We start from the raw sequence: 27572 nt of genomic DNA, 5'->3' as shown, positions 1-27572 counted from the left end.
TAAGGGGCATGGGGACACAGGGGGACTGGGTGGCATAAGGGCGAAAGCCGAGGGTAATATAGAGGTACCACAAGGCGAGGGGGATCAAACAGAGGCGCAAGGGATGATAGCCCAGGAGGGGGCCGGTAGGGCTAGAAATCCCAAAGGAAAAGCGGGGAAGTGGGGTGGCAGGAATGTGGGGAAGCTGAAAGCTAAGAGGGTAAAGGCTGAGGGCAAAGCAGAAACACAGAGAGCGGGAAAACTGCCAGAAATCCAAGGGCAAGTGGCCCAGGTAAATGCAGAGGTGGAAGAAAAACGACGGGACCTGCGGTGCTTATACGCAAATGCAAGAAGCCTCACGGCCAAGATGGGTGAACTAGAAGTCGTGGCCAAGGGGGAGGACCTGGATATAATTGGAATTGTAGAAACCTGGTGGACAGAGGAAAATCAATGGGATGTAGCGCTGCCGGGGTACAAGCTCTATAGGAGGGACAGGACCCACAAAAAGGGGGGAGGCATAGCACTATATATAAAGGACTTTATCCACTCGGTCGGGATGGATATGGCAACGAAGGCAGAGGGGCTGGAATCGCTGTGGGTCAAATTACTGGGAAACAAGGGTGCGGGCATAAAACTGGGGATGTACTATCGACCACCTGGTACGCCAGAGTGAGTCGGACACAACTTGGAAGCAGAATTGAGACAGGAGTGCAGGACTGGAAGTGTAACAGTGATGGGGGACTTCAACTACCCAGGGATTGACTGGAGTACGGGTCACTCCAACTGCACTAGGGAGACAGGATTTGTAGAAGCTGTGAAGGACTGCTTCATGGAGCAACTAGTCAAAGAACCGACGCGAGGGGGTACTACTCTTGACCTCATCCTAAACGGATTAGGGGGGCCTGCAAGAGGGGCAGAAGTGGGAGGACCACTAGGCAACAGTGACCACAACACGATCAGATTCACATTAGAAAGAGGGACACCCATAGTTAGGAGGACTGCAACAACTGCGCTGAACTTCAAGAAAGGGAACTATGTTGCTATGAGGGAAATGGTGGGGAGGAAGCTCAGAAAAATCTTTAGGATGGAGACTGTGGGAAGCGCCTGGACCCTATTCAGGGACACCCTGCAGGAAGCACAGAGAATGTACGTCCCCAATTTCAGGAAAGGCTGCAAGAACAAGCGATCAAAGGATCCGGTTTGGATGTCAATAGAAGTAAAGAGGGCGATAAAGGACAAAAAAGTATCTTTCCAGAGATGGAAAAAGGACCCAACAGAGGAAAATCACCAGGCGCACAGGAAATGCCAAAAGGAATGCCACCGGGAGGTTAGAAAAGCAAAGGGGAAGTACGAAGAGGGGCTGGCCAGGGAGGCGAAAAACTTCAAGGCATTCTTCAGTTACGTTAAGGGGAAGTGACCAGCGAGAGAGGAGGTGGGGCCGTTGGACGATGGGGACAGGAAGGGAGTGATTAAGGAGGAAAAAGAGGTAGCTGAGAGGTTGAACACGTTCTTCTCGTCGGTTTTCACGAGCGAAGACACATCTAATATACCGGACTCAGAGGAGCTCATGAGTGGGGAACAGGCTGAAAAATTAGAGCACATAGAGGTAAGTAGGGAGGATGTCCTCAAACAGATAGACAGGTTAAAATGCGGCAAATCACCAGGCCCGGACGGGATCCACCCAAGGGTTCTGAAGGAACTAAGACAGGAAATAGCGGGCACAATCCAACATGTTTGCAACCTATCCTTGAAAACTGGTGAGGTACCAGAGGACTGGAAATTGGCAAATGTCACACCCATCTTCAAGAAGGGATCGAGGGGTGACCCCAGGAACTACAGGCCGGTGAGCCTGACTTCAATTATAGGGAAGATGGTGGAAGCTATGATCAAGGACGACATTTGCGAGCACATCGAGAGGAATGGCCTACTGAGAACAAGCCAGCACGGATTCTGTAAGGGAAGGTCGTGCCTAACGAACCTTCTGTACTTCTTTGAGGGAATAAGCAGTCGGGTGGACAATGGGGAGCCCATAGACATCATTTACCTCGACTTTCAAAAGGCTTTCGACAAGGTGCCACATGAAAGGCTACTTAAGAAGCTGTGGAACCACGGGGTGGGAGGGGATGTGCACAGATGGATCAAGCACTGGTTGTCGGGTAGACTGCAGAGGGTTGGAATAAAGGGTCAATATTCGGACTGGCGGGGAGTCACGAGCGGTGTGCCACAGGGATCGGTGCTGGAGCCTTTACTCTTTAACATATTCATCAATGACCTGGAAAAGGAGGTAAAATGTGAGGTTATAAAATTCGCAGACGATACCAAACTGTGCGGCAGAGTTAGGACCAGGGAGGAGTGTGAGGGCATGCAAAGGGACCTGGACAAGCTGGAAGACTGGGCAAACAAATGGCAAATGCGCTTCAACGTGGACAAATGCAAGGTCATGCATATAGGGAAAAAGAACCCGTTGTTCAGCTACAAATTGGGAGGTGTATTGTTGGGAGACAGCAGACTCGAGAGAGACTTGGGTGTGCTGGTGGATGCATCACTGAAGCCATCTGCACAGTGCGCAGCAGCCTCGAAAAAAGCCAACAGGATGCTGGGAATCATAAAGAAGGGCATAGCAACCAGAACATGGGAAGTCATCATGCCATTGTATCGGGCGATGGTGCGTCCACATCTAGAATACTGCGTTCAGTATTGGTCGCCGCACCTCAAGAAGGACATGGCGGTACTTGAGAGAGTCCAAAGGAGAGCAACGAAAATGGTAAGAGGGCTGGAACACTACTCATACGCCGAGAGGCTGGATAGGCTGGGGCTCTTCTCTCTGGAGAAAAGGAGGCTCAGGGGAGATATGATAGAGACCTTCAAGATCATGAGGGGCATAGAGAGGGTGGATAGGGACAGATTCTTCAGACTGAAGGGGACAGCAAATACGAGGGGGCATTCTGAGAAACTGAAGGGAGACAGGTTCAAAACAAATGCAAGGAAGTTTTTTTTCACCCAAAGAGTCGTGGACACTTGGAATGCGCTATCGGAGGAAGTGATCAGGCAGAGTACGGTACAAGGATTCAAACAGGGATTGGATGGATTCCTGAGGGATAAAGGGATCGTGGGATACTGAGGGAGGAGCTGGGATGTAACACAAGTATAGGAAGTTAACCAGGTAATGAGTATAAACCAACCAGGTCGTGCATGTGCAAGACCGGAGGGCTAGGACTTCGATAGGAAGGCAGGACTTAAAAGGGAAACCAAGGTGGCAAGGGAGCCCCTTCTGATGATGCAGACAGGTCTTGACCTGTTTGGGCCGCCGCGGGAGCGGACTGCTGGGCAGGATGGACCTGTGGTCTGACCCGGCAGAGGCACTGCTTATGTTCTTATGTTCTTATCCTTTCAGTGACGCAGAGTGAATTAAGCCTAGGCTGTAAAGGAAGCAGTATTATTACCATGTAATTATTCAGGTCACAGGAAATATCTTCCCGTTTCTGGAGCTCTCTTCTTTTTACCTGTTTTGTACCATACTCATGGTCATCCAGTCTGAAGGATAAACATTCTTTCCTATTAGATCCTTGAACATTATGAATGTTTCCATCAAAAAGTCCTAAGAAATGGAAGAAAAGATATTCATAACAAGTCCTGGAGTGCTATAACAAAGATGAGGAACAAACATGCTGATATGTGCTATAAAGTATTCTATATCACCTTATTAAAATGGGATTTTGCGGCCTCCACATGTTGAACACATCAGTTTAAAAAAAAATTTTATGCTCTTTATAATATTAATTTGAATGTTTAGTCGACTTGGAACATCAATTTATGACGTTTAGTTTTTTAAACATCCATATGAAATCAACTCAATATATCATTTTAATACAGTTTTTACTAATTTAATACATTTTTATTAATTGCTGTTAGTGAATAATAAGGTTATATATCAACCTTTGTAGTCAATATAATATGAGAACAATAAGTTTATACATTAATTTCTGAAGTTTACACAATATGTTAAATTAATTTTCTAATTTAGTTTATTAAAGTAGATTAGGATCCATGCAAACCATCTGTAATTTAAAAAGAGTATGAATTCAAACCACATAGTTTGTTAGGATTTCTACATTTTTGCAATATTTATCAGGTTTTTTTATTTTTCCTAAATTTAGGTGCAATAATATAAGGAAGCACAGCCCCTGACGAAATAAACGTGAAACGGTTGGGCAGCCGTCGGGCACACAAGTGCTCTCCTCTTTCAATCACTTTATGCACTTAAAGCACTTTTATATTTATATTTATTGATAATTTTGCACAGCATAAGTCACTTTACCAAAGACATATGATGAGTTTACCACCCCAATAAGGGCACAAAAAATTTATTTATTTATTTTAATTCTTTATTCATTTTTAAACTTTCATCAAGTGTACAAAAATTCATAATAAACACAATTAATTTGAGCACTTGAACATCTTATCATTATAACTTATAAGTACAAATGTAACCCTCTCCCCACCTTCCCTCAAAGCACCTTAATCATTATAAGATCATATACTTGAAACCCTCCCCCCCACCCCCTACTAAATGGTGTATAATTAATAGAAAAATGGCATTCAATCATGACATAAAGATGTTAATGGCTCCCATATTTTAATAAAATTTTTATAATTTCCATTCTGTACCGCTAATGATCTTTCCATTCTATATATGTGACATACTGAGTTCCACCAAAAATTAAAATTAAGTTTACTATGATCTTTCCAATTATTAGTAATATGTTAGATGGCAACTCCAGTCATAATCATTAAAAGTTTATTATTACATGATGATATCTGACTCTTTTTTCTCATAGACATTCCAAATATCACAGTATCATAAGGTAACGCTACATGGTTTTCCAATAAACAATTTATTTGATCCCAGATTGAGTTCCAAAAGACTAAAATATGGGGACAGTAAAACAAAAGATGATCCAAAGTCCCTACATCTAGATTACAATGCCAGCATCTATTAGACAAAGAACTATTTAATTTTTGTAATCTAACTGGGGTCCAAAAAGCTCTATGTAACAAAAAAAACCAAGTTTGTCTCATAGACGCTGACATTGTACATCTCATTCTCCAAGACCAAATTTAATTTAGTAGTGCCTTGGATAATTTGAGGTCTGGTAATTCAAATATAACTTGATTTAATTTTGTCCTCTGTTCTGTATTAATTTTTGTTTTTGGACAAATTTGTGTTTTCTTCACATTTTGTTGATCTCCAGAATTGTACACAATATTCGAAATGAGGTCTCACCAGAGTCTTATACAGAGGCATCAATACCTCCTTTTTCCTACTGGCCAAACCTCTCCCTATGCAACCTAGCATCCTTCTAGCTTTCGCTGTTACCTTTTCAACCTGTTTGGCTACCTTAAGATCATCACATACAATCACACCCAAGTCCCGCTCTTCTGTGGTGCACGTAAGTTCTTCACCCCCTAAACTATACTGTTCCCTAGGGTTTTTGCAGCCCAAATGCATAACCTTGCATTTCATAGCATTAAATTTTAGCTGCCAAATTTCAGACCATTTTTCAAGCTTCGCCAGGTCTTTCTTCATGTTATTCATACCATCCAGCATGTCTACTCTATTGCAGTTTTTGGTATCATCTGCAAAGAGGGACATCTTACCCGACAACCCTTCAGCAATATCGTTTATAAAAATGTTAAAAAGAACAGGCCCAAGAACAGAACCTTGAGGCACACCACTGGTAACATCCCTTTCCTCAGAGCGATCTCCATTGATCACTACCCTCTATCGCCTTCCACTCAACCAGTTCTTGATCCAGCCTGTCATCTTGGGATCTATCCCGAGGACACTCAGTTTATTTATTAAAAGTCTGTGTGGAACACTGTCAAAGACTTTGCTAAAATCTAAATACACCACATCTAGCGCACATCCTCTATCCAATTCTCTGGTTACCCAGTCAAAGAAATTAATCAGATTTGTCTAAGAAGTCCTACCTCTAGTGAATCCATGTTGCCTCTCGGTCCTGTAATCCACAGGATTCCAGAAACTTAACCACTCTCTGTTTTAAAAGCATTTCCATTAATTTGCTTACCACAGAAGTCAGACTTACTGGTCTGTAATTCCCTACTTCTTTCTTACTTCCACTTTTGTGGAGAGGGACTACATCCGCCTTTCTCCGGTACCACTCCCGACTCTAGAGAATCATTGAAAAGGTCAGTCAGCGGAGCTACCAGAACTTCCCTAAGTTCCTTCAGCACCCTCGGATGTACACCATCCGGCCCCATCGCTTTGTCTACCTTTATTTTAGGTAGCTCCTCATGAACACAACCCTCTGAAAATCGACCAGGGTCCATTACTCTTCCATCCCTATTCATGTTTGTCTTCTGCGGTCCCGCTCCTGGTGCTACAGCCGTGAACACATGACAGAAATATCTGTTAAGCAATTTGGCCTTTTCTTTATCAGCTTCTACATATTCCTCCCCTTTGAGTCTCACAATGCCACGTTTGCACTTCTTCCTATCACTAATATATCTAAAAAATGTCTTGTCTCCCCATTTTACCATGTCAACTATGTTTTCTTCCATTTGAACATAAGAACTGCCACTGCTGGGTCAGACCAGTGGTCCATCGTGCCCAGCAGTCCACACCTGCGGTGGCCCCCCAGGTCAAAGACTAGCACCCTAACCGAGACCAGCCCTACCTGCATACGTTCTAGTTCCACAGGAACTTGTCTTGAATCCCTGGATGGTGTTTTCCCCTACGACAGCCTCCGGAAGAGCGTTCCAGTTTTCCACCACTCTTTGGGTGAAAAAGAACTTCCTTACGTTTGTATGGAATCTATCCCCTTTTAGCTTTAGAGTGCCCTCTCATTCTCCCTACCTTGGAGAGGGTGAACAACCTGTCTTTATCTACTAAGTCTATTCCCTTCATTATCTTGAAGATTTCGATCATGTCCCCTCTCAGTCTCCTCTTTTCAAGGGAAAAGAGGCACAATTTCTTTAATCTCTCACTGTACGACAACTTCTCCAGCCCCTTAACCATTTTAGTCGCTCTTCTCTGGACCCTTTCGAGTAGTACTGTGTCCTTCTTCAAGTACGGCGACCAGTGCTGGACGCAGTATTCCAGGTGGGGGCCTACCATGGCCCGGTACAGCAGCATGATAACCTTCTCCGATCTGTTCGTGATCCCCTTCTTAATCATTCCAAGCATTCTGTTTGCCCTTTTCGCCGCTGCCGCACATTGCGCGGATGGCTTCATCGACTTGTCGATCAGTACTCCCAAGTCTCTTTCCTGGGTTGTCTCTCCAAGTACTGCACCAGACATCCTGTATTCGTGTTCAAGATTTTTGTTACCAACATGCATCACCTTACACTTGTCCACGTTAAACTTCATTTGCCATGTCTCAGCTCATTTCTCGAGCGTGTTTATGTCCTGTTGCAGGTCTTTGCAGTCCTCCTGTGTCTTTACTACTCTGAATAACTTCATATCATCTGCAAATTTAATCACCTCGCTCATCGTTCCAATTTCCAGGTCATTTATATATATGTTGAAGAGCACATGCCCAAGCACCGAACCCTGCGGCACTCCACTGGTGACGCTTTTCCAGTCCGAGTATTGTCCATTTATCCCCACTCTTTGCTTTCTATCTGCCAACCAGTTTTTAATCCACGTGTGTATTTCACCCTCAATCCCATGGCTCGCAATTTTTTGAAGTAGTCGTTCATGCGAGACCTTGTCAAATACCTTCTGAAAATCCAGATATACAATGTCGACCGGGTCACCTTTGCATTTTTGCTTTCCTGACTACACGACCAGCCTCTCTTAACTTTTCCAAGTTTTATTTAAAATTTGATAAAACGCTTATATAAAATTTCAAAGCAATAAAAATACATATGTAGAACATATAATAACAGACAGACTTTAAACTTGACAAAACAGAAATGAGGGGGAAATAGGAGGAAGTACAATTTTTAAAGAAAAGAACAAGTAGTGGGAAAACATCAAGGATGGGGTCGCTGGTAATCAAAAATTGATTCCTTAGTGTTAGTTAACAATGAGGTTTGACTAGAAGTTGTAAAGCATTAATTTTAAATTAATTTCCAAAAGCGTGATTAAAATGGAAGCATTTCAGAGAACTCTTATATTTATCTAGTATTATTTCCAGATAGTTTTGCCCATCTTCCTCTTTCTGCAATCTTTTGTAGTTTATGAAAGCTAACCTCTTATTCCTTACTTTCTCAGCTACTACTTTTGAGAACCAAAGTGGCCTTCTTTTCCTCTTACTTCCTCTTACTGTTATATAGTTCCCTCCAGAAGCTGGTAGAATGTCCTGGATTCTATGAATAGTGCCTGGAGTCAGGTGCACGGTTTCAATATCTGCATTGAACTTAATAAGCTAATTGGATCAAGGAACTGACCTTGCACCCTATTCTATAACCCCCATGTCTAATTTCCACTGTGCTCAACTCCAAAGTGGGCAGATCAGGAGCATGCCTGCAAATTGGGCACGGGGGTTATAGAATATCTGCTTTTCTGCACTCGCCGTGAGCATTTAAACCAGCCTTTGTCATGTCTAAATGATCACATCTAGATTTTGGTGCAAAATGCATGCTAAGCTAGTATTCTATAAAGCTGTTCCACCGAGAACTGCTGATATAGAATTTGCATTTAGCACACTTCATCCCTAGCATTAGGTGCCTTTTACTGAATTCCCTCCAATGAGGACATATTATGCAGTCACTGGCACTTATTTCTTGAGTCTGTGAATATTGAAGCACCCTGGCACTTTACCTGCTGGGCCTTGCATACACCACTGGCTAACTTTGCCACTTGTATATCAGGACAGCTCCCAATTATTTCATTTTTACATGAGCACAAGTTGTGACATGCATCTTTGTTCAAATGTTTTCCCCAGATTGTCAGTCTCCCTGATGCTTTCTTCTACTCACCACAAGATCACAGCTCATCTGAAATGTTTCAATGTAAAAGGAGTAATGCTGCTTGTCCATCTGATTTAAAATAGCTGTCATGCATGCCACAAAATGACTCTGGAATGGGAAAAAATACAGAAATCAGCAACCAAATATGTATTTATTATCTATTATTCTATCTGCATTAAGAAAATAAACTGAAGCATACTCTCAAACTATGGCTGCTTGTTGTATCAGGCAGGAAAAAATATATTCTTAAATGCAATGAGAGTAATATGTTTTGGGGATACACGTAGCCAGACAGTAAGGACTGTTTAACTCTTTAGATTGTCTGTTTTAATTTTTGCTTCTTCCCCTTTTTCCCAGAGGCACCTAGGACCTGATTTACTAAGGCTTTTCTCCCATTCCATGTCTATAGATAAAAACTCAGCAAATCAGGTTTCCAAGGCCTAGCAGAATACATCTTTCTAATGTGCCTTTAGCTGAGCTGAACAGAATGGCCATTAATATTGTCTAATTGCCTAGCACTAGTTCACAAACCTGTGCTTGCCCTTTCCTTTCTACTGCATTGTGACCAGGAAACTGAGTAAAAATTACTCGAAAGCCAAATAACACCGACAAATTCAACATTTCATTTTGATTTTGCTAGTTTTAGCCCTGAAGAAATATCATTTAAATATGAAAAAATCTAATGCTCAGGTAGAAACATGGGCGTCTTCAAACATTTGGTATTCCCTGCAAGCAAACCTGTAACACCCATTTCAAGTGCTTGGATCAGGAAGCATTGTACATCTTTGTTATATATTTTGGCACTTTATTAGACCTGAGCATTCAGCCTCTCCTACACATACAACTTGCAGCCATTAGAGGTCGTCAAACTTCCCAATAAAGGCTCTTGCTTAGTCAAGGGTTTCCTTTTAATTTACAGTGGTACCTTGGATTACGAGCATAATCCGTTCCAGGAGCATGCTCGTAATCCAAAATGCTCATTTATCAAAGCGAGTTTCCCCATAGGAAATAATGGAAACTCGCTTTGATGCGTTTCCCCCCCCCCCCGAGAACCGGCATTGCTCCCCTCGAAGGCCCCCCCCTGCGATCAGGCACCCTCCCCCCTGCGATCCGGCACCCCCCCTGCCTCGAACCGGCACCCCCTGCCACGATCCGACCCCCCCGACACCATTGGGCACCCCCCGACATGATCCGACCCCTCCGACACGATTGGGCACCCCCCCCGACACAATCCAACATCCCCCCTGACACAATTGGGCACCCCACCGCCGCTTCTTACCCTCATCTGGGCTCTTGAAGATCGGCCTACTCATCTGCTGGGCCTTGAGCATCTGAGCATGCTCAAAGCCTGCGAGTTTACGTTCGTGAACGTGAGCTCGCAGGCCTTGAGCATGCTCAGATGCTCAAGGCCCAGCAGACGAGTAGGCCAATCTTCAAGAGTGCCCAGATGAGGGTAAGAAGCGGCGGGGGGGGTGCCCAATTGTGTCGGGGGGATGTCGGATCGTGTCGGGGGGGTGCCCAATCGTGTCGGGGGGGGGGGTGCCTGATCGCAGTGGGGGGCCTTCGAGGGGAGCAATGCCGGTTCTCGGGGGGGGGGGGAACGCATCAAAGCGAGTTTCCATTATTTCCTATGGGGAAACTCGCTTGATAAACGAGCATTTTGGATTACGAGCATGCTCCTGGAACGGATTATGCTCGTAATCCAAGGTACCACTGTACTTCTTTCCACCAAAAAACCTCCCAGAAAATGCAGCCTTCATATAAATAAAATAAATAACCCACAAGTGATCTTCAGACTCACCAAATAGAAGCAACATTTTACAATAAGGGTCCAGAATCTCAAAATGAAGAACATGCCAGAAGAGATTTCGATAAAAATGTTTGAAGGCTACTCACAATGAGGCTGTGGTCACGTCCCATGGTGATGACAGTTCTATTCACTGTTCTTAGGAGCTGCACTATGATCTCCTGTATATGATGATAGGTCAAGCTCTACAACAAATATAAGATAGGCAAGAATGCAATATCAGATGCACAGCCCTGTGATAAGGAAGATGTGGTAGGCATTGCAGATACCTTTCTCCTGATATTTACATGAACATCAGAGTAGCTTTGCAGCTTTCAACATAAGCAGAAAAGAAAGGACCACATTAAAACACCTTCGTATCCAAGTCAGCCGGTCAAGAATTAACAAGACAGACCTAAAACTAACCCCCTTTTTTATTAAGCCCAATAGCATGGACCACTGCGTTAAATGCTCTTACGCCCACAGGGATTGAATGGGCATCGAAGCATTGCTATGTGGCACTCGCTCCCACAGCTTAGCAAAAGGGAGTCTATGTTGAGAAGCAGACTACATGACTCCTTTTCGTCTGTCCATTGCTAGAAGGTAGTTCTGAAATGTGTCTGCCAATGAAAAATGTGTCTTGGTAGATGGAAATCAAGAGACAGGAATATAAGCCAACCCAAATATCAACCAAGGTAGCCATTTCTCCCCCCCCCCCCAAAAAAAAAAAGGAGGAAAAAGATTGATTCAAATATAAAACAGGGGGTTAAAATTCAAGTGCCCTGCCAGGCTCTGCACCAAGCCCCCCTCTCTCACCTTGTGCCCTGTACCCTCTCCCTCCTGATGTCTTGCAGGCCTAAACCGGGCTTGCCATAAGACATGGTGGACAAGCATCACACTCAAGTAACTGTGTGATCTTAAAAAAAAATCATTCAATTATGAATCCCTTTCCCTCCCCTTATTTTGTTAGTTGCACACAATATAACAACTATCATGATTATTAAATTTTATATGATGTCTAAAATTATAATAAGGATTATATAAGATATGTTGTATGTACAATATGTTATGGAGATATCAAGTGTATACTTAAGGTAATTGTATGAATCTTTATGACACACTTGTTATATGAAAAAAAAAAATCAATAATAAAAAAAAAATCATGTGTTTGGTTTTAAGATCAAAAGTTTTAAGTTATTCATACAAAGACACTAAAGATAATAGGGGACAGAAAATATATTCTAGACCAGTGTTCTTCAACCTTTTTACACCCGTGGACCGGCAGAAATAAAAGAATTATTTTGTGGACCGGCAAACTACTAAGACCGAAATAAAAAAACACATTTTCGCCCCGTCTCCGCAAGCTCGGTCCCCACAAACCATCTGATCCCATCTGCACAAGCCTCAGTTATGATTTTATATTGAACGTATTTTATTAAATTATAAAAAGAAACAATATTCTGTACAATTGTCATTTTATAAATATAAATATTCAGAGCAAGGACCAACAAAACCCCTGTCCCCCTTTCACATATATCCCCTCTACTATCAAGAAAACTGAACAAGCCAGAATATTACAAAATGCTACACAGAAATATCATGCTAACAGAATACTGCAGTCACACATGATAGGAATAGTGTTAGGCTTTGCAGTCCCCAGTTATGTCTCTAGCAGGATATATATTTCAAATCTGATATATTCTAATGACAAAATAGAAATAAAATGATTTTTTTCTACCTTTTGTGGACTCTGCTTTCATCTTCTTTCCACTCTTCCTTCCAGCGTCTGCCCGTTCCATCCACTGTCTGGCCTCTCCCCCTTCCATATGTATCTGACTTCTTTCTATGCCCCTCTCCCCTTTCCATCCAGCCTGTGCCTCCTCTCTCCTTTTTACATCATTCATTCCAGCTTCACTGCTTTCTTCATTTTTATCTCTCCTACACCAGATCTAGCATCTTTATCCCTCTCTCATTTCTCTGCTTACCCCCTTTCCAGCATCAATCTCTCTCTACTTTCTCATTTCTGTCTCTCCCCTTTCCCTCCTCTAATCTCCCTGCCAGCTGTTTCCTTCCTTTTTCCTTCTCCCTTCCCTCCTCCCCCTATCCAACAGTAGCTCTCTTCCCATCCCTTTCCCTCTTCCCCTCCCAGCAGCATCTCTCTTTCTACCTCCCTCCAGGTGCAGTAGCAGCTCTCCCTTTATCCAGCAGCTTCCCAGCCTCCAACAGTGGCTTCCTCTCCTTCCAGCAGCTCTCAGTACTTGCCTGCAGCAGTGATTTCCTTAGGAAGCCTTGGGTCCGTTGCCCCCTCCCCCCCCCCGAGGAAAGGGGAAGTTGCCAAAGTGAATCACTGCCCTGGTAAGTACAGAGCTGCTAGGAGAGGAGACAGCCACTGTTGAAGGCTCCCCATTATCTTACTCCTGCTGTGCCCTGCACATTCGCGAACCCCCCCCCCCCAAGCCGGCATAAACAGCTTTGCATGCAGGCCCTGCCGCCCAAGATGAGCCGGAGGCCCCTACCCACCGCATCCTGCACGTGGGCAGACTCTCAGCACAGACGCTGCTGATGGCCCCAATCCACACGCTGCCCCCCACCGTGCACGCTGACCATCTCCCTTCTACTTGCAGCTTCCCCGCGGTCCTCTTCGGCGACTCGGCAGGGGCAGCGATCAAGACAGGTTGCCGACGTCGGGATCTTTCCTCTCTGAGTCCCGCCTATTTTGTTTCAACTTCCTGTTTCCGCATAGGCGAGACTCACAGAGGGAATGCCCAACGTCGGCAGCCTGTCTTGATCGCCCGAGGCTGGGAGGAACAGAAGATTTCCGCGAACACCACTGGGGCAGGAAATTTAACGGCGTCCATCTCGCCGGCCCTGCGCGGACTGGCAGGAATTTTCTGCGGACCGGCATCGGTCCGTGGACCGGCGGTTGAAGGTGTTCTAGACAATACTTCCTTTGCTGACCCTGATAAATCAGCATGAAAACAAGGACTGGACAAAAGAAAGAAACCAAGCCACATTTTTCTTCTGTGCAATTTCATTTCAATTTTCAGCTGTTATAATAAATATTCAAGTCAATAATAAACAGTCATGGATTAGCTGGGGGAATTTGTGAAAAGTTACACTGAATACCATTTTTGAGAAGTTATTGTAGGGAAAATGTGATTATTTCTATTTCAACTTGAATCCCAGCATCCACAGAAACAAAGCATTAATATTTTGAAATGAAGACTGAAACAGCAGCAAAACCTTCCAAACAGTAGAATTAAAGATGATGATTGAAAGGAAAAATGAATTGATCCTATTCCTAGATGGACAGCAAACATTTATCTTAATTTTAGGAAATGAGTATTAGAAGTCCTGACCTGGTTCTAGGTAATATCCGGTATTATCGGTTACAGAATACAGACGTAGCTGCATCAGAACTTCTACTTTGTGAACAGCACAATCAGAAATATCATTCCTTTATGATCAACAAATTTAGTATTGTATTCTAACAGGTTTCTATTTAGAATTCTCAAGTCTCCGAAACGAAAAAAATAAAAAATAACTTACCTCCCTCCCACCTCCCCTGCGTACCTTTAATTCCCTGGTGGTCCAGTAGTGGGCTGGGACAAGAGGGATCCCACCTGCCTCCTGTCCTAGCCGACTATTACAAATTTTACCTCCCTCCCACCTCCCCATGTATCGTTAAAATGCCCGGTGGTCTACGGGTAAACCGGAGCATGAGCAGTCTTCCCACGCTCCTGCCCCATTGAGAGCCGCTAGTGAATGGCTGCAGTGAGTTCTCACAGCCCACCACTGGACCACCAGGTCTTACTGCAGGCCCGGTGGAGGCCTGCAACAGGTCTGGGACTGAGGTGGGTGGGCACTGACCTGAATATAAGCTTAGACTCCCCATTTTTGGGCCATTTGATTGGCTCCAAAATCTTGGCTTATATTTGAATATATATGGTATGTTCTTACCTTGATAATATATTTTCCAGTAGATAGGCTACTTGCATGCAACATCAAGAGAGAAATTGAGAAGTTTTTAAACTAGGAAGAAGGGGAAAGCTGACTGAGAGAGAGTCGATGGTTCGGGAACCGGTATACCCAGCGGATACCATGCAGAAACATAGAGGTAAAGACTCAATGGATCACAGGCAAGACAGCTAAAAAGAGACACAAGAGGGAAGGAAATGCAAGAAAGGAACAGGCCGCAAACTCAAGTGGATGTATATGAACGCAAGGAGCCTAAGGAATAAGATGGGTGAATTAGAAGCTATGGCACAAAAAGATTACGTGGACATCATCGGCATCACGGAAACATGGTGGACTGAGGGCAAACAGAATGCTAGGAATGATAAAAGAAGGGGATCACGAACAGATCAGAGAAGGTTATCATGCCGCTGTACCGGGCCATGGTGCGCCCTCACCTGGAGTACTGCGTACAGAACTGGTCGCCGTACATGAAGAAGGACACAGTACTACTCGAAAGGGTCCAGAGAAGAGCGACTAAAATGGTTAAGGGGTTGGAGGAGTTGCCGTACAGTGAGAGATTAGAGAAACTGGGCCTCTTATCCCTTGAAAAGAGGAAACTGAGAGGGGACATGATCGAAACATTCAAGATAATGAAGGGAATAGACTTAGTAGATAAAGACAGGTTGTTCATTCTCTCCAACATAGAGAGAACGAGAGGGCACTCTCTGAAGTTAAAAGGAGATAGATTCCGTACAAACGTAAGGAAGTTCTTCTTCACCCAGAGAGTGGTAGAAAACTGGAAAAAGAGATTATGTTCTTAACTTGATAAGATCTTTTCCAGTAGGTAAGTGAGACATTCTAAACTCCTGCCCTGTCCTTCCTGTGCCTGTCTACTGTCTCCTGTCTCATTCTGTTTATGCTTCTCCAAGTTGCTCATGGATTCTAGTCAGCCTTTCTGGGTTTTGAAAAATTCTGTATATATGTTTATATGCATGAAAGGGTCTTTCCTGAGCTCCTTTGATGCCTTTATTAGCTGTTTCAATTTGAGCTTACATGTTGAACAGTTGTGTTTGGAAATTTTCTTTGCTGTCTCTACTTCACGTTGAACTTGAGAGCTCTTGGTGCTTGGGTACTAACTGCAGGTGGTGCTATAGCTCCCAGTGAAGTACAGGAGAGTCCTTCTGCCTATGATTAAGAACATAAGAATTGCCGCTGTGGCCCTCAGGTCAAAGACCAGTGTTCTAAATGAGTCAAACCTCACCTGTGTACATTCCACTTTAGCAGGAACTTGTCCAACTTTGCCTTGAATCCCTGGAAGGTGTTTTCCCCTATAACAGACTCTGGAAGAGCGTTCCAGTTTTCTACCACTATCTGGTACAGTGGCACGATATCCTTCTCCGATCTGTTCGTGATCCCATTCTTAATCAAACCTAGCATTCTATTCGCCCTTTTCGCCGCCGAGCGTTGCGAGAACAGCTTCATCGACTTGTCGATCAGAACTTCCAAGTCTCTTTCCTGGAAGGTCTCTCCAAGTACCGCCCCTGACATCCTGTATTCATGCATGAGATTTTTGTTACCGACATGCATCACTTTACAATTATCCACGTTGAACCTCATTTGCCATGTCGATGCCCATTTCTCGAGCTTGATTATGTCACAATCTCCCTGTGTCTTCACTACTCTGAATAACTTCGTATCATCTGCAAATTTAATCACCTCACTCGTCGTACCAAAGTCCAGATCATTTATAAAGATGTTGAAGAGCACGGGTCCAAGCACCTAGCCCTGTGGCACCCCACAGGTGACGCTCTTCCAGTCCGAGTATTGTCCATTTATCCCCACTCTCTGTTTCCTATGCTCCAGCCAGTTTTTAATCCACGTGAGTATTGCATCCTCGATTCCATGGCTCGCAATTTTCCAAAGTAGTCGTTCATGTGGAACCTTGTCAAACGCCTTCTGAAAATCCAGATATACAATGTCAACCATGTCGCCATTGTCTATCTGCCTGTTTACTCCTTCGAAGAAGTGCAGCAAGTTCGTCAAACAAGATCTGCCTTTGCTGAAACCGTGCTGGCTGGTCCTCATCAGACCGTGTCCGTCAAGGTGATCAATGATGTGGTCCTTTATCAGCGCCTCTACCATCTTTCCCGGTACTGAGGTCAGACTCACCAGTCTGTAGTTTAAGAACATAAGAACATAAGAATTTGCCTCCACTGGGTCAGACCAGAGGTCCATCCTGCCCAGCGGTCCGCTCCCGCGGCGGCCCATCAGGTCCGCGACCCGTGAAGTGGTTTCTGACCACTTCTATAACCTACCTCAAGTTCTATCTGTACCCCTCTATCCCCTTTTCCTCCAGGAACCTATCTAAACCTTCCTTGAACCCCTGTACAGAGTTCTGGCTTATCACCTCCTCCGGAAGCTTGTTCCATGTGTCCACCACCCTCTGAGTAAAAAAGAACTTCCTGGCATTTGTACTAAACCTGTCCCCTTTCAATTTCTCCGAGTGACCCCTAGTGCTTGAGGCTCCCCACAGTTTGAAGAATCTGTTCTTATTCACTTTCTCTATGCCCTTTAGGATTTTGAAGGTTTCTATCATGTCCCCTCTAAGTCTCCTCTTCTCCAGAGAGAACAGCCCCAGTGTTTTTAACCTGTCAGCGTAAGAGAAATTTTCCATACCTTTATCAGTTTAGTCGCCCTCCTCTGCACTCCCTCGAGTACCGCCCATGTCCTTTCTGAGGTACGGCGACCAATATTGAACACAGTACTCCAGGTGCGGGCGCACCATTGCGCGATACAGCGGCATGATGACTTCCTTCGTCCTGGTTGTGATACCCTTTTTGATGATGCCCAGCATTCTGTTTGCTTTCTTTGAGGCTGTTGCACATTGCGCCGATGGTTTCAGCGATGTGTCAACCATCACCCCCAGATCCCTTTCAAGGTTACTCACCCCTAGCCGTGTTCCCCCCATATTGTAGCTGAACATCGGGTTCTTTTTCCCTACATGCATGACTTTGCATTTCTCTATGTTAAAGCTCATTTGCCACTTATTTGCCCAGTCTTCCAGTCTCGTTAGGTCCCTTTGCAGGTTTTCACAGTCTTCCGTGTTCCTAACCCTGCTGCAGAGTTTGGTGTCATCAGCAAATTTGATAACCTCACATTTTGTCCCCGTCTCCAGATCATCAATAAATATATTGAACAATAGAGGTCCCAGCACCGACCCCTGTGGAACTCCGCTCGTGACCCATTGCCAGTCCGAGTATTGGCCCTTTACTCCAACCCTCTGTTTCCTGCCTGCCAACCAGTGTTTGATCCATCGGTAGATATCCCCTTGCACCCCGTGATTCCACAGCTTTTTTAGTAGCCGTTTGTGAGGTACCTTGTCGAAGGCTTTTTGGAAGTCAAGGTAAATGATGTCTATGGATTCCCCCTTATCCATCTGGCTGTTTATTCCCTCGAAGAAGTATAGCAAGTTTGTGAGGCACGACCTTCCCTTGCAGAAGCCATGCTGGCTTGCCTTCAGTTGCCCATTTTTTTCTATGTGTTCGCAGATTGTGTCCTTTACCATTGCTTCCATCATCTTTCCCGGAACCGAGGTCAAGCTCACAGGCCTGTAGTTTCCCGGATCTCCCCTAGAACCCTTTTTGAAGATCGGCGTAACATTCGCCACTTTCCAGTCTTCCGGAATCTTTCCCGATTTGAGCGACAGATTGGCTATTAGTTGAAGTAGTTCAGCTACAGTCCCTTTCAGTTCCTTGATGATCCTCGGATGGATTCCATCCGGTCCTGGGGATTTATCGCTCTTAAGCCTATTGTTCTGCCTGTATACCTCTTCTAGACTGACCGTCAACCCTGTCAGTTTCCCGTCTTCGTTTCCAGTATATAGCCTGATGGGTTCTGGTATCCTGTGTGTATCCTCTTCGGTAAATACAGACGCAAAAATGTATTCAGTTTGTCTGCGATTGCTTTGTCCTCCTTTAGCACTCCCTTTATTCCATGGTCATCCAACGGTCCCACCGCTTCCTTTGCAGGTCGTTTCTCCTTAATATATCCTTGGTTATTTTTTCCTCCTAGTCTCTTTTGGCCCCTTTTACCGGCTTATGGCACCTGCGTTGATGTTATTTGTTGCTTATTCCAGTTTTCGTCCATTCTTGACCTTTTCCATTCCTTAAACAAAGTTTTCTTATCTCTGATCGCTTCCTTCACCTCTACAGTGAGCCACGCCGGTTCTTTGTTCTTTTTCCTCTTGGATCCTAGCTTTAAAACCTTTTGGGGCTATCCCTGTAAATGTCTGGTCACATTAGAGAATAATTTCTATATCCTTAGTGATCCATTGCAGCTGAGGAAATTTCTTGGCTGAGAGAGCAGTGTTGTGGTGATATCATTTTTTCTCTTTTTCCAGGCGGTTGAATGTATGATGGGGTAATTGAAAATTTTCCTGCAGTTAAGACTTTCAGTAGCTGTTTTGGTTAGTGTGTATTCCATGATGTTCACTTAAGAATCCTTGATGCAATTTACTTTTTCAATTTTTTCCCTTTTGATTCTTTTCAGTATCAAGAGACGCACACTTTGGGCTTGATTCTGAAGCGGCTTTTGAGAATCGCACATGGGATCCTATACAGAACCCCCCCAACATCCCTGCTTTAAATTGCTTTTAGCTTTGTATTATGTAAACCGCTTAGGATGTTTTAAGCAGTATATCAAGCCTAAATAAACTTGAAACATGCCCCTGAACCCTCTCCAACCCCAGCCTTAGGGAGCTTATCAGTCTTACACCACTCCCAGTTCATGAACAAAAAAAGCAAGTGAGATGTCTAGATCAACCAGTGCCCATGATTCTTGGTTTCCTCCTTATTTATCCCCCCCCCCTTTTTACGAAGTCGTGTTAGGCTTTTCTATCGCTGGCCACAGAGATATTAGCTCCAATGCTCATAGAATTCCTATGAGTATCAGAGCTAATACCACTGTAGCTGGCGATAAAAGCCTAACATGACTTTGTAAAAGGGGGGGGGGTTCCATTTCATTTCTTTTTTAGTACAAAACAGTTACTCCTAAGCAAGCGCTTTTCTTGGGCATCCTCTATAATAAAACTCTTACCCAAGGCATGCGCAGTTGAAACGGCGTGATCCCTGCTGCCGTGATTTGTGCTTCCGTGCCATATTCCATTTGCGGTGCATGTGGCGTGCGGCGGCGGTGTCCTTCGAGGTGCTGTGAGCTGGTGCTACTGCTGCACAGGGAAGTGGAGGGGGAGAGGGAAAAGGGCTGCTTTGGGGGGAGGGGTGTGCTGTGGGGCAGGCAGCAATCTTGGTTTGCTCGGGGGGCCAGAGAGAGATAGGCAGAGGGCCAGGGAGAGAGACAGACAGAAAGACAGACAGACAAGGGACCAGGGAGAGACACAGACAGCAAGAATGACAAACAGATAGGGGGCCAGAGAGACAGCAAGCAGCCAAGGAGCAAGAAAGAAAGAAAGACAGACAGACAGGGAGCTAGGGAGAGACACAGACAGAAAGAATTACAGACAGATAGGGGGCCAGAGAGACAGACAGAAAAAAAGACAGCCAGCGGCCAAAGAGAGAGAGAGAGACAAAGAAAAAAAGACAGACAGACAGCAGCCAAGGAGAGAGACAGACAGACAGAAAGCGGCCAAGGAGAGAGAGAGACAGAAAGACAGACAGAGGCTAAGGAGACAGAGAGACAGAAAGGAAGACAAACAAACATATCTACTGTAGCACCCGTTAATGTAACAGGCTTAAAGACTAGTGTTTCTATAATTCTATAAATAAAAAAATTAAAATTGCAGGAATATACATTAATAATGTACTAGAAGCAATATAAATGAGTATCAAAGTATACAGTGTAGTGAATAATATGCTTGTTACAGGAACTAATGCTAGAAACAGCTTATCTACTTATATGCCTAATCTGTGCAAACTCCAATGAAATGTATTAGTACAACTATTTCAGCCTCATTCTGGAGACAGGTGCACACTTACTGCTTCTTGACAACTGAGGACCTCTAGGACACTGCTGAGGAGATCAATACAATGTTGCTTTTCCTGGAGCTGCTGTTCTTCCTTCTGCTCCAGCAACACTTTGAGTTCCTTGGTAATCAGTGGAAGCAGGATATCACGGCATTCTACAGGGAAAATAGATACAATGTTAAAGACTCTGTTCCTGTCTGAAACAATGTTATTCCTATTCTTTACAAGGTACTGCACTGTTACAAAAGACACTGGGGGGGGGGGGGAATTCAATAAATGGTGCCCAAAGGTAGGCACTGGGATGATCTGCACTAACTCTGTAAAGTGTGTTCTGTGAGAAACAACCTTTAAAGAATACTAGCTTTGTGCACATTTAACACCTGACTTTGGGAACAAACCACTTATACCCGCAAAAGGCTAGTATCGCTGGCACTCAATTTTTTTTCCATCATTCGTGTTTAACATTTAACCGATGGTGCATCTTTCTATAGAATTTGATTACTCATATGTGTTCTTTCATATTCTATTTTACGCTGGTTTATTCATTCCTCACTTGCATTATACAATTTCATCATAAAAACATAGAAACATGATGGCAGATAAAGACCAAATGGCTCATCCAGGCATCCACTAACTCTTTCCTCTCCTATAGACTAAGGCTGTTACATTGTCCGGTCATAGGTCATTAATGGAAGAAGCAAAGCTTTCTGGGGATTTAAGTCCACAGGGCACACTTTACTTATACATCTTAGCATAAACAATTTAGGGCTCCTTTTACAAAGGTGCGTTTAGAGCCTTAATGCACAGAATAGCGCACGCCAAATATGCTGCGCGCGCTAGCTGCTACTGCCTCCTTTTAAGCAGGCGGTATTTTTCATTTAGTGCACACTATAGTGCATGCTAATCTTATGCGTGCACTAAAACACTAGTGCACCTTAGTAAAAGGAGCCTTAAACATGTTCCTATATAAGAAACTGAGCAAATGACACTTAAAATGGAGGCAGAACATAGATAAGTTACAATCTTATAATGCTTTTGTGTAGGGTTACAAGATTTTCCGTCTCAAAACTGACACAATTTCAATCACTAAATTGAAATAAATCATTTCTCTACCTTTGTTTGGTGATTTTATTTTTCTAATCATCCTTCCTTCAGTCTGTGCTCTGAACTATGTTTCCAAGGTCTTCTTATCTATTTGTTGTTTTTCTCTCTCCTTCCTTTCCTCCTTCCCAGTGGTCCGACAACTCTCTCCATCCTTTTCCCTTTCCCACAGGTCTGGTATATCTCTCTAATTCTAATCTTCTATTTGTGTGTCACGTATACCTATTCAGGCTCAAGGCGACATCAAGAGAGGCGGGATCAGGAGAAGAGAGAGGGGAAGGAGGGGGAAGGTAGGGGGAGTGAAGGAGATGAAAGGAGAGAGGAGATTTATGTGTCGAAAAAATGGGTTTTCAGTTTCTTCCGGAAGATGGTATAGCTAGGTTCTGTTCTGGTCGTTTCTGTGAGGTCATTCTAGGTTTTTACTCCTAAAAAGGTAAGCATGGAGTGGAAAACCTGTTTGTATTGAAGATTTTTTTGTGGATGGAAGATTTAGTAGTATCCTGTTAAGGGTTCTGCGAGAGCTGAACTATGCCGTTGAAAAAAGTTGGATGAGGGGAGCCGCTGAGTTTCCATGAAATATGTGGTTCATAATGCATGATATTTTGAAAGTTATTCGTGATGAGATGGGTAGCCAGTGTAGTTGTTTGGTAACAGCTGTGACCGAGTCGTTTTTTCTCAGGTTGAAGATTAGGCTTACAGCTGTGTTTTGAATGAGTTGCATTTTATGGACCAGAGCGGTGTTGATTCCCATGTAGGTGGAGTTGCAGTAGTCTAGTTGTGGTAGAATCATCAGTTGTACTATTAAAGCAAAGTAGTGTTGGTGAAAGTTACATTACATTACATTGGTGTCTTCTATCCCTCAAATACCTTGGTGTCTTCTATCCCGCCAATACCTTTCAGTTTTAGGGGACATGATCGAAACATTCAAGGTACTGAAGGGTATAGACTTAGTAGATAAGGGCAGGTTGTTCACCCTCTCCAAGGTGGGGAGAACGAGGGGGCACTCTCTAAAGTTGAAAGGGGATAGATTCCGTACGAATGTAATGAAGTTCTTCTTCACCCAGAGAGTGGCGGAAAACTGGAACGCTCTTCCGGAGTCTGTCATAGGGGAAAACACCCTCCAGGGATTCAAGACAAAGTTAGACAAGTTCCTGCTGAACCGGAACGTATGCAGGTAGGATTAGTCTCAGTTAGGGCGATGGTCTTTGACCAGAGGGCCACCGCGTGAACGGACTCCTGGGCACGATGGACCACTGGTCTGACCCAGCAGTGGCAATTCTTATGTTCTTATGTGGTTTACAACAAGAAATTAGCCTGGGCATTCCCAGGAAGATAACAAGGTTGATAGCTATAGTATGCGTCAAGATCTGGGAAGGGTCAATACAGTTTAGTTAGCTCCAGTGGCGTACCTAGGGTATGTGGCACCCGGGGCCCATCATTTTTTGACACCCCCCCCCATGTAAAAATTTTTTTTTTTTTTTTTTTTTTTTGCAATAACCATGAAATGGAATAAATGGTCAGAATAGAAACAGGCAGTGAAAATTTTCTTTTATTGAACCTCATATATGTAACCATTATTCCAAACATAACAAAACATAAATTATGTCTAAATTGTCATGACATTAGAAGTACATATGGAGTAGTTGCAGGCAGTGGCGTACTTAGGGTATGTGGCACCCAGGGCCCATCATTTTTTGACACCCCCCCCATCTATATGAAAAATATGATTTTTAGTACCAATCTACATATCGCACCACAAGAGTGTACCTAGGAAAAGGCTGCATCTTAAACACTGCAGTGAGCACTAGAACACCAACACATACATTGTAAAACTAAACAAGCCAGATCCCGCACAGTCAATTGGTCCTGTAGTCAATGCCAACTGAAAACTATGTCTTTTTCATACACACAGAACAGAGATACACCCTCGCCCAAAATGGAATAATCACAAACTAAAAATAGAAATATGTAGACAAAAGTTAAACTGATCCGCCAAGAAACCAGACCCTGGATACAATGCAACACCACAAAAAACAGTAACATATGTCCTCTAATACAGTGCAAAATATAAAGACAGTAGATGTAAATTTGAAAAAACTGATACATAACAATCACCACTTTATAAATTAACAAATAAAAATAAAACAAATAATGAGATATAAAAAAATACAATTTTATTGGACTAATCCCCGTAAGCTCGGTCCCCATCCCCGCAAACCACCTGATTCCATCCACACAAGCCTTGAATTGTTTATATTAAATTATAAAAAGAAACAATATTCTGTACAATTGTCAATTTATAAATCAGCGTCTTCTCCCCACTCTCTTCCCCATTTCCCTTCAGCATCCTCAGCCCACTCTCTCTCCACTTTCCTTCAGCGCACGCACATAAAAACAAGCAAGTAATTTTATATCATTTTCATTCTATTCATTCATAGAAATTAAAGTCTAGATAATGCCAGTCACATAACAAAACATGATTTTACAAAAATAATTCCCTGCAGTCAAGCCTGCAAGGATTATTAGATGTCTTTCAGCAGTTCCCCTCCCTCCCTCCCCCTTACCTTTGTGGCCAAGTCAAAATGATCTACCAACAATAAAATTTTAAAAACACAAAGCACGCTGTACGCAGAGAAAATGTTAATTATCATTTATATTCCGCGGGTTTTCAAAGAGGTCAAGGCAGATGACTTTATGCAATGTCACCTCAGTAACAACTATACAAAAATAGACAAATATTCCCCCTCCCTTTTTACTAAACTGCGATAGCGGTTTTTAGCGTAGGGAGCTGCGCTGAATGCCCCACGCTGCTCTCGACGCTCATAGGCTCCCTGCGCTAAAAAACTCTATTGCGGTTTAGTAAAAGGGGGCCATAGTGCAAAATATAGACAGCAGATATAAATTTTCAAAACGGACACATTTTGATCACTAAGTTGAAAATAAAATCATTTTTCCTACTTTTTTGTCTGGTGATTTCATGAGTCTCTGGTCCTTCTTCTGATCCTTCTTCTTTCTCTCTCCCCCTGGCTCCCCTCTTTATTTCTGCCTTTCTTTCTCTCTCCTCCTGGCCCCCCTCTTTCTTTCTGCCTTTCTTTCTCTCCCCCTTGACCCCCCTCTTTATTTCTGCCTTTCTTTCTCTCCCCTTGGTCCCCCTCTTTCTTTCTGCCTTTCTTTTTCTCTCCCCCTGGCCCTCCTCTTTCTTTCTGCCTTTCTTTCTCTCCCCCTTGACCCCCTCTTTATTTCTGCCTTTCTTTCTCTCCCCTTGGTCCCCCTCTTTATTTCTGCCTTTCTTTCTCTCCCCTTGGTCCCCCTCTTTCTTTCTGCCTTTCTTTCTCTCTCCCCCTGGCCCCCCCCCTCTTTATTTTTTCCTTTCTTTCTCTCTCCCCCTAGCCTGCACAAAGCCATCGTGCCGATTTCTCCACTTCCATGATTCTTTCCCTACCCTCACCCCCAAGCCAGCAGCCGATTTCTCCCTGCTCCTTCCCCGATGTCCTGATGTCCTGAACTTCATCGGGCAGCAGCAGCATTCACAATTCACTGATGTTGCCCGCTTCAGGCCTTCCTCTCTGTCGGGTCCTGTCTTCATGAAAACTGGAAGTAGGCAGGACCCGGCAGAGAACAAGGCCTGAAGCCGGCAACAGCAGCGAATTGTAAACGCTGCTGCTGCCCGAAGAAGGTAATGGAGCACCGAGGCAGTCCGCTTCTCCCCCCTCCCAGCCGAACCCCCGCTGACCCTCCTATCTCCCCCCCCCCCCGTGAACCTTTCCGACCTTCCCAGCGAGAGCAGCAAACCTCCTTCGCGGCTTTCTCCTCCCTCTGCCGCGTTACTGATGACGTCATCAGTGATGCGGCAGAGGGAGGATAAAGCCGACGCTACTGGAGGGAGGTTTGCTGCTTTCGCTGGGAGGGTCAGAAAGGTTCACTTGGGGGGGGAGAGAGATAGGATGGTCAGCGGGGTTTCGGCTGGGAGGGGGGAGAAGCGGTCTGCCTTGGTGCTCCAAGGCCTGGCGCCATTACCTTTTTTCGATAATGGCGCCGATGCTGCTTTCGCTGGGAGGGTAGGAGCGCGATAGGGACCGGGCCAGCTGTGCACCCCCCCCTAAGGCGGCACCCGGGATGGACCTCCCCCTCGCCCCCCTTGGTACGCTACTGCCCTGGGGAAACAGCCTGCAACAAGATCGCGCGATGCCAGAGATCTTTGCCTGCTTCGGCTGTTTCCTCCGCCGCGGTCCCGCCCCTCCTCTGACATCAGAGGAGGGGCAGGACTGTGGCGGAGGAAACAGTCGAAGCAGGCAAAGATCTCTGGCATCGCGATCTTGCTGCAGGCTGTTTCCAGACGCGACACCCGGCGCAGGGGGGGGTAACTGGACCGGACCGGGAGCACCCCCTCAGGGCTTGGTACCCGGGGCGGACCGCCCCCCCCCGCCCCCCCCCCTTGGTACGCCACTGGTTAGCTCATTTGACAAATTTCTTGAATAGTATAGTTTTCAGTTCTTTTCTGAATGTTTTGTAGTTGGGCGTCATGGTCAGCTGATTTGAGAGGTGGCAGTCTATTTTTGCTGCTCTGGTGGCTAGTAGACCGTCATATATTTTTTTGATTTGCATGCCTTTGATTGGGGGTGGGTAAAGTGTGCTTGAGTTCTCCTTGGTCTGGATGTGTTTTTCCTGATTAGACAATTATTCAAATAGCTTGGTCCATTTCCATTTAGGGCTCTGAATAGAGTGCAGAAGAATTAGTATTGTATGCGTGCTTGTACTGGGAGGCAGTGTGAGTCTTGGAAAACTGAGGTAATGTGGTCATATTTTTTCAGCGAGTATATTAGTCTTAGGGCTGTATTTTGGACCGTTTGTAATTGTTTTAGCATGTTGGCAGGGCAAGACAGGTAAAGTATGTTACAGTAGTCCAGAAGTCCTAGGATTAGCGCTTATACTACGAGTTTGAATTGTTCATTGTTGAATTATTTGTGCATGGTTGCGAATGCCTTCTGAACCGTTTTGCTTATTTGAAGTTGCATGGTGCAGCCTTTGTCTATCATTATTCTCAGCAGTTTTAGGTTGAGTTGTAAGGGATGTGTGACTGAGTTTATTTCTAGGGTTGTTATGGTTGGTGTTTTGTTTCTTTCTAGAAGAATTTGGTTTTGTCTTGGTTCAGTTTTAATTTGTGGTCTCTCATCCATGTGTAGTTTGTTCGTTGTGTTGGGGGTGGTTTGGTCAAAAGGCAGGAGGTTGGTGATATCATCTGTGTAGCTGTATGATGTTATGCCTAGTTTGTCTAAGCATGTGCCAAGTGTGGCTATGTAAAAGTTGAAGAGTGTTGGCGATAGTGGGGAGCCTTGGGGGACTCCGCAAGAGTTATTCCAGGATTCTGATTGTTCATTGGTTGCTTTTACTGTGTATCTTCTTGAGCAGAGAAATCCTTCAAACCAACTGTAGACTTTGCCTGTGATTCCTATTGCCTCCAGTGTTTGTAGTAGGATGTCGTGATCTACTAGGTCGAATGCCGCTGTGAGATTGAGTTGTATGAGTAGCATTTTTTTTTTTTTGCTTTTGCTTAGGTGTTATTTGGCTGTGTCTAGGAAAGAGACCAGTAGTGTTTCTATACTGTAGTTGCTTCTGAAGCATGATTGTGCGGGGTGGAGTATGTTGTGGGTTTCTAAGTATTCGGTGAGAAGTTTTGCTATGAGGCCTTCCATTAGTTTGACATATAGCAGTTTTGAGGCTATAAGGTCTGTAATTGGATGGTTGATCTGTTGCTCCCTTTGGATCTTTCAGAATAAGAGTTATGATGATTTTGGTGAGTTCTTGTGGAAATTGGCCCTCTGTGAGCATGTAAC

General features: G+C 44.3%; 1 protein-coding gene across 5 annotated transcripts in view; it reads right to left on the bottom strand.

The window, feature by feature from the left end:
- DOCK2 (dedicator of cytokinesis 2) overlaps nucleotides 1–27572 on the bottom strand; it is a 601528-nt gene that overhangs the window by 225127 nt on the left and 348829 nt on the right. For all 5 annotated transcript variants that reach the window (XM_033927247.1, XM_033927252.1, XM_033927251.1 and 2 more), the window contains 4 exons: nucleotides 20650–20792; nucleotides 10813–10908; nucleotides 8926–9024; nucleotides 3483–3577 (listed from right to left, as the gene is read on the bottom strand). In XM_033927247.1, the coding sequence (XP_033783138.1) occupies nucleotides 3483–3577; nucleotides 8926–9024; nucleotides 10813–10908; nucleotides 20650–20792 (433 nt within the window). The remainder of the gene's footprint in view (nucleotides 1–3482; nucleotides 3578–8925; nucleotides 9025–10812; nucleotides 10909–20649; nucleotides 20793–27572) is intronic.

This window comes from Geotrypetes seraphini, chromosome 18, assembly GCF_902459505.1.
Source record: "Geotrypetes seraphini chromosome 18, aGeoSer1.1, whole genome shotgun sequence".
Lineage (NCBI taxonomy): Eukaryota > Metazoa > Chordata > Amphibia > Gymnophiona > Dermophiidae > Geotrypetes > Geotrypetes seraphini.
This window is presented reverse-complemented; position numbering and strand designations above follow the sequence as displayed.